The following is a 15,842-nucleotide window of genomic DNA, read 5'->3' as shown; positions in this document are numbered from 1 at the left end:
TATACATATTATAAATCACCTATTCTGTGTTTTATGCGCCAATTTCTTTCAAAAGTTTCTTTCGCTCGAATTGTCCGTTCCACCTTAAATCCTGCACTATGCACCCAGGTCCCGAGGCAGGGGCTCTTTGGGTTCTCTAATAGAAAAGCTGCACTCTTTTAAGGTGGAATTGATAGTTCCAACTGAGTAGCTTCATATTTATCAATTTTCTAAGTGATAACAGTAATTTATGGCTTGTAAACTCTATCAGGTCTGTTGTTGGACCTCCTGCTCAGCTCAGAAGCTGATTATCCTTATCATATAATAACGGGATGTTGGAAATTAATGGATTACCGGTTGAGAACCGGAGGCTGCAGGTCAGGAGTGTGTGAGTGTGAGTTGAGCTCAGTGTTTTGATGAGATAATTAAGTTTTTTAGGTGATAACAGCAGAATTTACTCCTTAAGAATGCGATTATCGGTGCTGATAGATCCTCCAGGCCTATATAACGGCAGTCCGGGGCTGAGGGTCAGACTGAGTGTGGGAGCTGCCTGAGGAGGATCAGAGTCTGACTGAACCGACCGAGGCCACAGAGCGACATGTCCCGCCTGATCCCCGCGCTGCTCGGCGGGCTGCTGGTGAGCGCCAGCCCGGAGCAGAGCGCCTTCCTCGGGGACATCCTGCAGGTTTACGGCCAGAACGGCTTACTGGATCACAGCGGCGTTAACAGCCTGCTGGAGACCATCACTCAGGAGAAACAAGCGGAGCAACAGCAGACTGTACAAGCCCAGGTACACCCTTAACTTTATACATCCCATAATAATAATACAAATAATAATAATAATCATTATTTTTAAATATTCTAAATTTGCCGGAGTTAAATCAAAATTAAATCAGTGAATTAAGTAGTGAAATACAAAATTAATTAAAAAGGCATTTCTTCTTTGCTATTTGCATTTTCTGTATCTATATAACTTATGAAATTACATATGTGTCTCCCTATATGAAAAATAAATATCTGTAAATATCTGCTGTAATAAATCTGCAGTTTGGACAGCACATCTCATTCAATATGTTTTTTATACTTTTTTACTTTAATTTCTACATTGTAGATTAATATTAGAGATATGAGAACAATTAATTACGTAGTTAACAGAAGTGTTAGTCCTCCACATTAATTCCCTGATCTAAACCTGATGAACTAAGATGGTGATTTGAGGTGATTTGGGATGAGCTGGATAAGGAAAAGCAGCAACACTGACACTAGACACTCAGCAAGACACTGAGATTAAAATTCCAAGAGTGTGCAGATCTGTCCTCAAAGAGAAATGTGATACTTAGAATAATCTAAAGAATATAACATTATTTAACACTTTTTGTTTACTAAATAATTCAGCATATGTTCCTGTATAACTTAAATATTGACTTAATTGACTTAAATATTGAATCATAAAAAGAATAAAACACATAGAATAAGAAGAGTGTGTCCAAACTCTATCAGAACTCTATCTACATTTATATATATATATATATATATATATATATATATATATATATATATATATATATATATATATATATATGATCTAACCCACCCCCCTCTCTGATGATGTTGTTTTGACAGTGTATTTCTGGGGAGGACATCCTCACGCTCTATGGCCTCAGTAACCTCACACACCTAAACCAGGACAACCTGAGGACCATCTGCCCCGCCCTGCTGAACCAGGCGCTGCTGCCCACCTGCACTCCACTGGCAGCCCAGCCCCAAGCTCTGGTACAGGACCATGGTAATTATTCTGCTATAACTGCTATTAGAGAGAGGAGAGACTCATAGCTTTATAAAGGGAAATGGATGAGTTAGCAGCTCATATGTGGAGCATCTTTTGCTGGAGTGGAGAGTAAACAGCTGCTCTGAAGTTCATAATCAGCTCCAGGAGGTGAAAAAAGGCCAGGCTTTGGTTTGCTTTTGCTGTTTTTTTGGCAGCTATAGCTGCACAGCTGCACCAAGAGATGCAGCGTGGGTACGAGAGAGAAGTCCATGTCCATGGATTGGATATGTATCCTATTTAGGACCACATATAAAAGTGACTTAAATCTGATTTGGCACGTTCACACAGCCATGAAAAAATCAGATCTGAGCCACATTAAGGAAAATGTGTCTGGTAATGTGAACGTAGCCTTACATATACTTATTTTAGATAGATAGATATTATTTTAAGGCCATATCGCCCAACCAATAGCCTAACAATAGTTCAGGTCTGTAAGGGCCAATGAAAAATGAACAATAAATTATATATCATGTTTTATTATTATCTTGAGTGTCCAGAGACTGTTACATCTAGAAGTCAGTGGTCTGGTTACACTAAAACTCTGTAAAATTGAGTGTAATCTCTACACATACTGTAAACGGGCTGTTTGGACATCTTTCCTCACTTTCGTCATCTGTTTGTGACTGTGGGTCAGTTTCCCCCTCTTTCCACTGTGCAAAGCTCAGGGTATTGCAGTAATCGGAGAGGTTTAAACATGGACCTTGCTCCCGCTCCGGGCTGCGGGCTCTAAGCTGATATGGAATCGCTGGTGGTTCTGTACTGATACAGGCTGGTTTGTTTATTGGGTTAGATAAGAGCGGGACATGGTGGCTACAGTGGCCTTCCGATTTTAAACTGCACACTTTAGACCTGATCTTCTCTATCTGAGCGCCGGAGGGTTAATGAGTGCGCCAGGTTATCACTTCTGAACCCAGAATCACCAGAGTGTTATTAATAGTGATTAATAGCTGAACTCAGTGCACCATGGGATGCTCACAAACATCCAGAGTTCAGATTAAGGTGGAGAAGAAATAAGGCGGTGTAGGTGGACAAATTTATATTACGATAATACATTAATATGAATATTTTATGTAGTATTTATTATTTTTTTATTTTAATGGGACAAAAATATATGGGTTTTAAGAATATAGTGCATACCTGTATTTGTCCCACCATTTCTATGTGTTTTACATACTATTACCAACAAAATACAACAGTATTTCATACTTATCATGCTAAAGCATTTTATATTTACATTTTTCACTTTCTAACATCTGAATGATCAGGAGGTCGCTGGTTCGAATCCCAGTCATGCAGCTTGCCATCAGTTGCCGGAGTATTGAGAGAGCACAATTGGACTTGCTCTCTCTGGGTGGGTACAGTAGATGGTGCTCTTCTCTTTCCCCTCATCACTCCTAGGGTGATGTGGATCAGCACAAGGCTGCGTCTGTGAGCTGGTGTATCAGAACCGAATCGCTGCGCTTTCCTCCGAGAGTTAGCGCTGTGATAAGAGGAGTGTGTTAGTCTTCACCCTCCTGGTGTTGGGGCATCACTAGTATAAGGGGGGCAATTGGCTGTGTAAATTGGTGAGAAAATGGGGTAAAAATTAGAAATAAATGTATAGAAATAGAAATGTTCCAAATTGACTTCATATTCAATCTTTTTACATTTACTTCCAATGAAAGTTAAGATGTTCGTATCCTTCTCCTGTATAATTGACATTTTGGAGATACAAGCTTTTTGCAATAGCACCTTGAAATTATCTTTACAATTTTTTCAATTAACTGCAATTAATTAATAATTAACTATTATATTACATATCTAAGAAGTTAACTCTATAACCAGTGTCAGCATGGGCCCCTGTTATTGCCATTTTTCTTATAGCAACTATAGTTCATAATGTTTAACTGTGTTCTTCTTCTTTTACCCACAGTTTGGGGATATGGGTTTCTGGCCGTCACAATCATCAACCTGTTCTCTTTGCTGGGTCTGCTCCTCATCCCACTCACCAAGAAACCCTACTTCCCTAAAGTTCTCACTTACTTTATTGGCCTGGCTATTGGAACGCTGTTCTCCAATGCGGCGCTGCAGCTTATACCCGAGGTAAGCCTGAGATACAGGGTGTGATACAGTACTACAGTAACAGTACTATAAGATACTATAAGATCAATATAATAATCAAACCTCTGTACCTGGACAGGCTCTGGGGTTTGACCCGAAAGCAGATAACTACATCCTGAAAGCCGTGGGGATCTTCGGTGGATTCTACCTGCTCTTCTTCACAGAGAAAGTCCTGAAGATGGTCCTAAAAACAGAACACGAGGTAAGATCTTCACCACTGCATCTCAGTTGTGCATTACACACTTATGCCTCAAGGTATTTAATATGTACTAAACTTATTTATTTGAATCAATAATGCCCAAAAACATGATTTTGCAGCTTGATCTGGCTACTTCACTTGCTCTGATTTCCATGTCATGGGAGTCTGATTGGCCATTGGTTGAAATATGAATGGATAAATGGGAGTTCTCATGATGCTCCACATGGCATCTGTTTACATATAAATTCCTGCCCTTCAGCTGGCTGTAGTAGAGTAGAGTAAGTATAAGGGAAAGACATTACTCTGGAGTCTCAGCCTGGAGACCTGCGCAAGTGCAGCAGCCAGAACAAGCCTAAAAATCAAGATTTATTGAGTATTATTGCTATGAATGCTATGATCTCTTCATGAGGTTTTATTCCTTTTTTTCCAGTGATATAAAATATGTTTCTCAAATGGCAATTTAAATGTCAAAAACTGTGGTTTTAAACATTTTGGTCTAGACTTTTATTTTAAGGACTTTGGCTTTCCCCATTAGTGTTATAACTTCTCTACTGGTACTTATCTGTATCGCTTCAAGCTATGTTCGTAAATCAATAAATAAATCAAAATAAAATGGATTCCAACCTTTTAATCCAGTTCCAAGTTTCAAAAAGCAGAAGTGGAGATGAGTATAAACTAAACTTTTAATTAGTTGTCTTTGAATTTAACTGTGTTTAAAAGAAATTAAACAACTAATAACTCTCCATCTTTAAGTTTTTTATCTTATTTTAGCTCCTGTATATTTTAATGCAACTTCTTCTTCTCGTGCTCCAGCACGGTCACAGTCACTTCAGCCCCCCGGAGGTTCCTCGGCAGAACGGTGGAACCATCATCGCCGTCACCAGCTTCAGTAACCCCAGCAGTGAGAAGACCAGCATAGCCTCAGATCCTCCAGAAGATCAGGTACTGGCAGTAATTCTCTAGATACAGTAACTAGATAAGTGCATTGATTAGTAAGTGTGCCTATATTCGGACATGTAGATTAAGGGCCCTACTTTAGTGATCTGAAGCGCATCGGTTAATTGCAGCTGGATTTAGGGCGTGTCGGTGTGTCTTTTGTATCGTGAAATAAACCAGTTTGCCAGTTGTCATTTCCTTTAAAAGGCAGGTGTGCTCTGACTTTGGCGCATTTGTATCTTAACAGCACAGCGCTTGATGTCATTTCTATTGGTTCTTCATTAAATTCTGAAATAAAATAAAAAAATAACTGCCAGATTTCAACATTAAATTGTTAATTTCAATTGATATTAATTTAATTAAAAATAATAATAATGAATCACAATAAAAAGAAGTAAAATAAAGATTGTCAGTGAAAAAAAGAAACATAACATGGGAACACCAACCAATTCACATTTTATCAAAAAAAGTAAAAACAACAAAATATCAGCAACAATAATACTGAAATGTAATTAGTTCCAAAACAATATGAACACCAAAATACAGTTCAGGAATAGAGAACTGCTACCTTAACATCATAATAAACTGAAGAGAACCTGTCCGAGATGAATGCACACTGTGTGTGTGTGTGTGTGTGTGTGTCCTCGGGCATGTTAGGGTCAGTGAATACTGTAGTCAGTCTCAGCGAGACGCACAGCTGTATTTGGCTTAGAGAGATCCAGCTGTTCCCAGAAAGAACACTGGCCTCTGTTCCAGTTAATGAACCGGACAGTTCAGGTTCATCATTCAGCTCCTCAATAACAGTAATTACTAATCAGTAATCAGTAATTAACAGCACCCCTAATACTAATAACAAGGATATATATAAATGCAGTTCTGGAAATAGGTAAAATGAACATTGCTGTTTTATTCTATAAACTACAGACAACATTTCTCCCAAATTACAAATAAAAATATTCTCATTTAGAGCATTTATTTACAGAGCTTTCAGACCTCAAATAATGCAAAGAAAACAAGTTCATATTCATAAAGTTTTAAGAGTTCAGAAATCAATATTTGGCGGAATAATCCTGGTTTTTAATCACAGTTTTTTTCATGCATTTTGGCATCATGTTCTCCTCCTCCACCAGTCTTACACACTGCTTTTGGATAACTTTATGCTGCTTTACTCCTGGTGCAAAACATTCAAGCAGTTCAGTTTGATGGTTTGTGATCATCCATCTTCCTCTTGATTATATTCCAGAGGTTTTTAATTAGGTAAAATCAAAGAAATTTATAATTTTGGTGGTCTCATTTATTTACAGAGCTGTATATGAAGCTAGTATTGGGTCACCAAGCTAAAAAAAAGTGGTTCTTGTCTGTTTCCAAGGAAAATTCTAGCCAGATGCCCCCAGTCACCCCCCAGTCATCATTACCCCACACTATGGTCACTGTCTACTGTGGGTGGTAATATTAGCTTTTTGTGATGTAATCCTGGTACACAGGTTTTTATTTATTTATTTATTTTTTTCTCGTCCTGTTATCTTTCTCGTACCTCACTACAGTTAACAGCGGACCCTCAGGTGTCGTGTATGCGGCGGGTGGGTCAGCACTTGGCCAGTGTGAGGACGGTGGCGTGGATGATCACGCTGAGCGACGCCCTGCATAACTTCATAGACGGACTGGCCATCGGAGCCTCCTTCACCGTCTCCATCCTCACCGGCTTCAGCACCTCCATCGCCATCGTCTGTGAGGAGTTTCCCCATGAGCTCGGTAAGACAGCCTTCAATCTAATGACCTCCTGATAACCTCCTGACTTTAAAGCAGTGGGTGGCACAACTGTCTAACTGCTTGCTTATTGAGAGGAGCGACCAACACCAGCAGAAGACATGACTCTTGGAAACTTCACACTAGACCTCGAGCAGTTTGGACTGTGTGTCTCTCCACTTTTCCTCCAGACTCTGCTCCCTTTATTTACTTTAAATGAAATGTAAAATTTACTGATGATCAGTGATGGTTTGGAGAGTCATGTCTGTTATCTGCTGGTGTTGATCCACTGTGTTTTATTATCAAGTCCAAAAAAGTTCACTTCATGCTTCCCTCTGCTCACAACTTTTATAGAGATGCAGATTTCATTTTCCAGCAGGATTTTTGGGGTTTCATTGGCTGTAAGCCATAAACACTTAAAATAGATCACTCTGTGTGTAATACATCTACAGCTCTGGAAAAAAAATAAGAGACCACTTCAGTTTCTGAATGAGTTTTTTCTGATTTTGCTATGAGTAAAATGAACATTGTTGTATTATTTTATATACACTATGAACAACATTTCTCCCAAATCAAATTCCAAATAATGCAAAGAAAACAGGTTCATATTCATAAAGTTTTAAGAGTTCAGAAATCAATATTTGGTAGAATAACCCTGGTGGTTTTTAATCACAGTTTTTATTTCATGCATCTTGGCATCATGTTCTCCTCCTCCACCAGTCTTACACACTGCTTTTGGATAACTTTATGCTGCTTTACTCCTGGTACAAAAATTCAAGCAGTTCAGTTTGGTTTCTTTTTTTTCCAGTTTCACATTTTGAACTGAATTACTGAAATAAAGAAACTTTTCAATGATATTCTAATTTTTTGAGATGCACTAATACATCCTAAAATTCTGAGAGGAAGTATTGAGTCCTTTACCAGGCAGGGTCTACATTACAATCTACTGTACATAAAATACAAAAAGCCAGTGATTGTCTGCCAAACCTGTACTGATTGTTAGTCAGTTAGGAAGTGAGTTAGTTTGTTTAACGCTGTTTGTGAAGCTCTAACCATTTACAGACCCCACCAACACCCCCCCCCCCCCTCCCCCAAACCACAGATATATCCTGTTCTTAAACAGCACTATACACTAGTCTGGTCACTCTGAGAGGGTCAGTGAGGAGTTTGACCGGGCTGAGTGTAGAGATCAGGGTGAGGATAGTGAGGATGAATAATAGTGGTGATAATGAGATGGTGTAAATGACTCAGAGAGAGAGAGTGACCGGTCTCTGTAGTGAACACACACTCCAAACAAACACTCCGACCCACTCAGTGACCTGCAGCAGGGTCACACCGAGGGGTCAGGCCTCCTCCCGAGCCGCTGTTTGATTATCTGTTCTGAGCTCTGCTCGACCCACACCGACCTTTACTAACAAAAAATACCTTACTGTTGTTTTCTACAACAGACTTTATTCATTAGAATCATTTATATATACAGCTCTGAAAAAAAAATATATATCAAATTGAAAACCTCTGGAATATAATCAAGAGGAAGATGGATGATCACAAACCATCAAACCTCCAAACTGAACTGCTTGAATTTTTGCACCAGGAGTAAAGCAGCATGAAGTTATCCAAAAGCAGTGTGTAAGACTGGTGGAGGAGAACATGATGCCAAGATGCATGAAAAAAAAACTGTGATTAAAAACCAAACCAGGGTTATTTTACTAAATATTGGTTTCTGAACTCTTCCTAAATGAATATGAACTTGTTGTTTTCTTTGCATTATTTGAGGTCTGAAAGCTCTGCATGTTTTTTGTTATTTCAGCCATTTCTCATTTTCTGTAAATAAATGCTCTAAATAACAATATTTTTATTTGGAATTTGGGAGAAATGTTGTCTGTAGTTTATAGAATAAAACAACAATGTTCATTTTACTCAAACATAAACCTATAAATAGCAAAATCAGAGAAACTGATTCTGAAACTGAAGTGCTCTCTTAATTTTTTTTCCCGAGATATAGTTTACTGTGTAATTTTATAATATTTATAATATTTTTGTATCTGTTTCTCTGTATACTTTATTATTCTCCTCATTATTTTCACTCTGTTCTTTAATACTCAAAACCCAAACGATAGAAAACCCCCACAGAGCAGCTCTTATTAATATTATTTGGGAGATGGTCACAATGTTTTGCTTAAACAGTGTATAGAGTTAATTACAGGTAGATACTCTCACTAATCACCGACTTTATGTTTATTTGGGTTTAGTATTCTAATGTTATATAGAGTTAATTACAGGTAGATACTCTCACTGATCACTGACTTTATTCTTTATGTTTATTTGGGTTTAGTATTCTAATGTTATATAGAGTTAATTACAGGTATAGACTCTCTCTGATCACTGACTGTGCTGTGCTGTGCTGTTTGTCTCCCTCTGCAGGTGATTTTGTGATTTTGCTGAATGCTGGGATGACCGTCCCGCAGGCTATCTTCTTTAACCTGCTGTCAGCGATGTCCTGCTACATCGGGCTGGTGTTGGGGATCCTGCTCGGCAGCACCTTCGCTCCCAACATCATCTTCGCCATCGCTGGAGGAATGTTCCTCTATATAGCTCTCGCAGACATGGTGAGACCCTGCCGTCTGTGCCCCTACAGCAACAGATAATACTTTTTAAGATTCAATATTCTGATAAAAAATTCTAAATATTCCCCAAAGAAATTGAATAGATTTTTTTGCATTTGCCACTATTTTGTTATCATAACCATTCCATATAGAACTCAGAAGACTAGGTTTGTAAGTAGTTTTGTAGGTAGTTTGGTATTTAGATATTCAAATAGGTAGATACTAAGTAATGTAACTAGGTAGTGCTTTAAGTATTTACATAGTAAAATACAGGGTTCCCGCGTGTCCTTAAAAAGTCTTAAAATGTCCTAAATTAAAACCTGGATGATTAAGGTCTTAACTTGTCCTAAAATTACTGTAAATTTGCAGGTATTTTTGTGAGTATTACATTTTCAGACAGTATATTTAAAGCCGGTAGGAAAGCCGGTAGGAAAGCACAGTGCACATTAACAGCAAGCTAGCTAGCGTTACCGCGAAGAGAACTAAGGATAACGGGAGCTAGCTAACATTAGCGATGTGCTAGCTAGCTTTACTGTAAAGAAAACTAAGGTTAGCGGACAGCTAGTTAACATTAGCAGGGAGCTAGCTAGCACTAACGGCGAGCTAGCTAACATTACCGCAGGAGAACTAAGGTTAGTGGCCAGCTTGTAAACATTAGCGGGAAGCTAGCTAGCATTAACGGGAAGCGAGCTAAAGTTAGCGGCCAGCTAACTAACATTAGCAGGGAGCTAGCTAGTGTTCTTTATCACAATGGAACAAAACTGATATCAAATGGGAAACTTTAAGTTTTGATTTCCAATACAATAGATTTTTTCTACCTAAGAAATGATGACTACATTTTTGAATCTTATATTCTATTAAATTTGACTTTTAAAATGGTGCAAGAGCCCTGAAATTGACATTAACAGTTGAATTTTACACTTTAATCCCAGATAATACATGGCCCCACTCTCTTACACTAGAGTTATTTTTTTAGAATTCATTTAACACCATCATCAGCACATGTTTATGACCTCATTAGCCTGTTATAGCTTCCTGTGTTTCCCCTCCTGATAAGATCCTCTAATCTGAGGTTCAGGATCAGCTGATCTGAAGGTGTGGAGGACTGGAGCTCAGTATAAAGATCAGCTCTTCCTTTTCCTTATCTACAGGGAACAGTTCAGTAATACAGGTGTTTATTAATCACTCAGATCATAGTTTTACTGCTCAGCACCAGCAGAGAGAAAGAGAAAAGTTACTTTATTTCAGTAATTCAGTTCAAAATGTGAAACTCATACATAATATAGATGTATTAAACACAGAGTGATCTATTTTAAGCATTTATTTCTTTTATTGTTGATGATTATGAAGCTTACAGCCAATGAAAACCCAAAAATCAGTGTCTCTGAAAATTAGAATATTATATAAGACCAATTAGTTTTTGCAGTGTGCTAAGTCCTGCTGGAAAATGAAATCTGCAGATCCGTAAATGTTACACCTACAGCACTTCATGCTTCCCTCTGCTGACAACTTTTATGGAGATGCGGATTTCATTTTCCAGCAGGACTTGACAATGATTTTTTTTTTTTTTTTGGCCAAAATCATCAAGATCAAAAGAAATAAACCCCCTAAAATTTATTACATCTATATAATATATGAGTTTCACATTTTCAACTGAAATATTATAATTTTTTTTTTTTTTAGATACACCTGTAGAGTGTAGACACATAAGCCATATAAAACTAATCCCTGACCCCTGCTCTCCTCCCTCAGTTCCCAGAGATGAACGCCATTGCCAAAGAAGCGTCGACGAGAACGAGGACACAGTTGGTGTTCTTCATCATCCAGAACGCCGGGCTGCTCTCAGGGTTCGCCATCATCTTCCTCATCACCATGTTCGCTGGGGATATTAACCTGGGCTGAGCATCACCATCATCATCATCATCATCAATCTGCTGATTAAAACACAAGTGCCTTAACTCTTACTGTGAGCCAACGGACACTTCAACACTTCAGCAGAACCCGGCCCGGGGAACCGAGGAACCGGAAGAGATAGTCTAGAACTGATGATAAACTAACACCAACACTGATTATAACACTGTGTATAAACTGATGTTTTTAAATCCTCAGAATAAATGTATTTTATATATTCACACATTACTGATCACAATTATATATACTGTATTTTTCACCTTTTGTTTGCTTATGTGTAAAAAATGCCTCCTTTATTAAAATATCTCTGTTGTCTAAAGATTTTAAAAATGTTTATTACAGATCTAGAATATTAGCTACTACAGGGGTTGGACGATAAAACTGAAACACCTGTCGTCATTTTAGTGTGGGATTTTAGGTTTCATGGCTAAACTGGAGCAGCCTGGTGATCAATCTTCATTAATTGCACATTATTACACCAGTAAGAGCAGAGTGTGAAGGTTCAATTAGCAGGGTAAGAGCACAGTTCTGCTCTAAATATTGCAATGCACACAACATTATGGGAGACATACCAGAGTTTAAAAGAGGACAAATTGTTGGTGCACGTCTTGCTGGAGCATCTGTGACCAAGACAGCAAGTCTTTGTGATGCATCAAGAGCCACGGTATCCAGGGTAATATCAGCATACCACCAAGAAGGACCAACCACATCCAACAGGATTAACTGTGGACGCTGTAAGAGGAAGCTGTCTGGTCTAAAACCAGGTGTTTCAGTTTTATTGTCCAACACCTGCTAACAGTCAAACTTCTCGGATCTGATCTCTAGATGGATGGTGCCAAGATGTGTAAAAAGCTTTTACTTGTTTAGAGTTTTAAAGAATGTACAATTTGTAAAGAAAATCTAATCAAATCATATCATATCATTTCTAAGCACATCTAGTTCATGTTAAAATAAATGTGATATTATATTATTTTATAATTGATTATCATATTAAATATTATTACATAATTTTTTTTATAAATTTCTACCTTTAGAATCTAATTTTCCATAATTCACTAGCTTTAAATTTAAATTCCCATCATTCACTAGTTCTAGAATTCCATTCTTATTATTTACTAATTTTAGAATTCAATTTCTATTATTTACTAGCTTTATAATTGAATTTCCATAATTGACTAGCCTAAATTATGAAATCCTGGAAAATTGAACAAATTTTGTATGCATTTAATATAAGACATAAGGGCAAATGGAAAATAAACGACAAATCAAACAGCGCTGTATCAAAAAGTCCAAATTTATATTTTCTTTCAGTAAGACATTCGTAATGTTATACATCTCCTGTAAATATCTATACATTTACTTATTTATTTAACATTCATCTAACAGAGAATATTGTACAACAGAACAGTCAGTGCAATATTCTATGCAGTTAAAAATAAAAACAACTTTTCAAAAATATACATCTACTGTATAATATTGTTCTCAGAATATTAACTCTAGATTTTTCTTATTTTAGTAAAAAAAGAAACAACACGTCGTACAATAAACTCAATTTTAAGTACAGAACTGACCAAACAAAGTCACCTGGAGGCACATTTAGCTCTAAAACTCTAGAACAGCACGGTTCTCCAACACTTCCAACATCTACTGAGGCAGCAGAACGTCTAGAACAGAGGGGTCGTCGCGCTGAGAGGAGCAGCGCTGCAGTACTGAGGCTCTAGAAGCACTTGGATGAGGCACCACGAACGAAACAGCATAGAATTAAGACTTTATTTCTATTGAATTACACAGAATTAACTTCTCCACGCTCTGCACACGCTCTAAACAGGCTGTAGCAGCTGCAGCAAAGCTGGACAGAATTTTGGCAAAAGTCACTTTAAATTAAAAATAATTCACTGTAAATTTTAACAACAAAAACTAACAGTTAACTAATCGTCTGCACAAATACTGCACAGGACTTTGTAGCTTTTGTAGACAGAGCATGTTAAATTCTTTTTCTATAATTATTCACATAAAGAGTTAAATAGAATTTCAATGATTGACTATGAGCAATTAGAATTACATTTTTGTGGTTAACTACATTGGCAGAATTCAATGTCTATAATGAACTAAGCAGAGTTCCATATCTGGGATTTCAGTTTTAGAATTGAATTTTCATAATTCAATAGTTTAAGAGCTTAATGTACATCAGACACTAGCTTTAGAATTCAACTTCCATCATTTACTGTTTTTAGAATTCAAATTCCATAATTTTCTAGCTTTAGAATTCAATTTTCATCATTTGCTAGCTTTAGAATTCAATTTTCATCATTTACTGACTTTAGAATTCAATTTCCATAATTTTCTAGCTTTAGAATTCAATTTCCATCATTTACTGACTTTAGAATTCAATTTCCATAATTTCCTAAAAGGCAAGCGAACCACAGATTAAACGAGGAGAGCGGAAGAGCAGAACGTAGCAGAAGAACGAGTGTAAACTGCAGAGGTAGAATGATGAAAAGAAAGTTAGCATAAAGCAAAACGTTAGCTTGTTAGCTTTAGCAAAGCTGTTGGCTGTGCTACACAGATAAAACGGTCATACGTTTAAAATCAGCCTCATAGAAACATAGAAACTCTGCTGGAACAGGACTGACCAGTCACCGTACAACCCAATACACGTATACAGTACGACACAGTGTATATATTTATGTATTTATATTTATATATATATATATATATATATATATATATTACTATATATTAAAGCATTGTGCTTGCACTTACTTACATACGTCTTACTGTACAGCTATACAATAAACACGTTTACAACTCTGCAAACATTTGTCTAAAAAACACCTAAAAACGCACAGTGCCAGTAGCTCCAGGTACGAGAGTTCGTCTACACACACACACACACACTTACGTATAAAAACGAACAAAAACGAAAGAAAAAAAAAAAAACGAACAAAAAAGCGCTAAAACGTATTTTTTTCATGCTTCATCCAGAACATGATGAACTCTGATTGGAAAAAAGGCCACACTTGATTGACACGACCACATGACTATGACCAGCCAATGGGAATGCTTATATTGAGCACTTATACACACACACACATACTAATACACACATCTAAGACCAGAAACCAGATTCACAAAACGCTTAAAAGTTTAAAAGTTCATTAGAATCTTCGTAAATGGTAAATTCAGATCACGTGACATTTCTGCTGAAAAAAAATCCAGTTTAAAACCAGCTACCATTTGGTGTAAATAGATTATTTTTCTGTGGATGGTGCTTTGTGGTTAAAATTATGGCCCAATAAGAGAATAATACCATTTGCCCATTGCTGACACAATTTCCTATAAATAAGGAATTCTGCCAATAGAATAGGACTCTCTGGAGCACATGGGCACAAATGTGAAATATATGAAGCTCCTGATGCTATACCTATAGCCAGGCGTGGGAAATAGAGGCGTATAAACCTCCAAATCTTTTGTTTTTTCATTTTTAGGAACGATATAAGTTTTTGTGTTTAAATACAATCAAATCCTCACAGCAATGCTCCAAAATCTAGTAAAACAGCTTCTCTGGACAGTAGAAACAGTTACATAGATTAGACTCCAACTTAAACTTTCTTTTCTTTTTTTTAATTACCAGTTTTTTATGACTTAAATGTGAAACAAACTGAATTTAAATTATTATTTAATTTAATTTTAGCACATATAAACATAAGTATAAATGAAGGAAAAAACACTTCTTGGTCTGTTTTAATAATTATATAAATATAATAAAATAATATAACTCCAGCTATACATTTTAGACGCTTGCGTCATCGAGTACACCACCGCATGCCAAAAGTCTTGGGACAGCAGTACAAAAAAAATGGATGTGCATAATGGATACTGCATATCTGAAGTTATATTTATTATATTTATTTATTTTTGTGTGTACCAGGAATAGAATAAAGAAGCTACTATCACTATTTATTAATGATGATGACTGGAGGCTTCTGGCTAGCATTGTCCATGTGAACAGCAAAATCACATTCATATTAAATGCAAGAGACCCCGCCCACATATCCCACAGTTCAGAGTCTTTTTTTTCGCTTCTATATCACAATACTAGTTTTGGTACTACTTTGTAATAGGTGTTTTTTTATAACTGTGTTTAATATATGTGTAATTAAACATTAATAATCATGTAATAACAGTGTAACTACTGGGGAATTATGCATTATTACAGATTAATTACACTTGTACAGGTTACATAATTGCACGTGTGTGTTAGCACCAATTTTGACTTGTGCCTAATAGGGCATAGTATTAGTACAAGTGTGTATTATAACTTATGTATAAATGTATATTTCTCCATATATTTATCTTTTGTGTGGTATGTACTATTTGCTGTGATTGCCTTTTAATACTAAAATCATTATTCACATTTTATCATGGGAGAATGGACAAAATGTTGTAAAAAACATGTACAATGTGCATTTCACCAGTAGTTACACTGTTATTACATGATAGTTAATGTGTAATTACACAGTTAATTATTTTTTAT

At 36.7% G+C, this 15,842-nt stretch overlaps 1 protein-coding gene across 1 annotated transcript; it reads left to right on the top strand.

The window, feature by feature from the left end:
* The first annotated feature begins 346 nt into the window (after positions 1 to 346).
* LOC103022239 (metal cation symporter ZIP8) lies at positions 347 to 11,530 on the top strand. Its single transcript, XM_022676374.2, has 8 exons — positions 347 to 769; positions 1,603 to 1,765; positions 3,720 to 3,889; positions 3,987 to 4,109; positions 4,920 to 5,048; positions 6,587 to 6,794; positions 9,213 to 9,397; positions 11,147 to 11,530. Exons 1-8 carry the CDS (start codon positions 578 to 580, stop codon positions 11,294 to 11,296), a joined length of 1,320 nt encoding a protein of 439 aa, XP_022532095.1. The 5' UTR covers positions 347 to 577; the 3' UTR covers positions 11,297 to 11,530.
* Positions 11,531 to 15,842: the final 4,312 nt, after the last annotated feature.

The sequence above is a fragment of the Astyanax mexicanus genome, chromosome 19, assembly GCF_023375975.1.
Source record: "Astyanax mexicanus isolate ESR-SI-001 chromosome 19, AstMex3_surface, whole genome shotgun sequence".
Classification (NCBI taxonomy): Eukaryota; Metazoa; Chordata; class Actinopteri; order Characiformes; family Acestrorhamphidae; genus Astyanax; species Astyanax mexicanus.
Note: the sequence above shows the minus strand (reverse complement) of the source record. Positions and strands in the feature narration are given on the sequence as shown.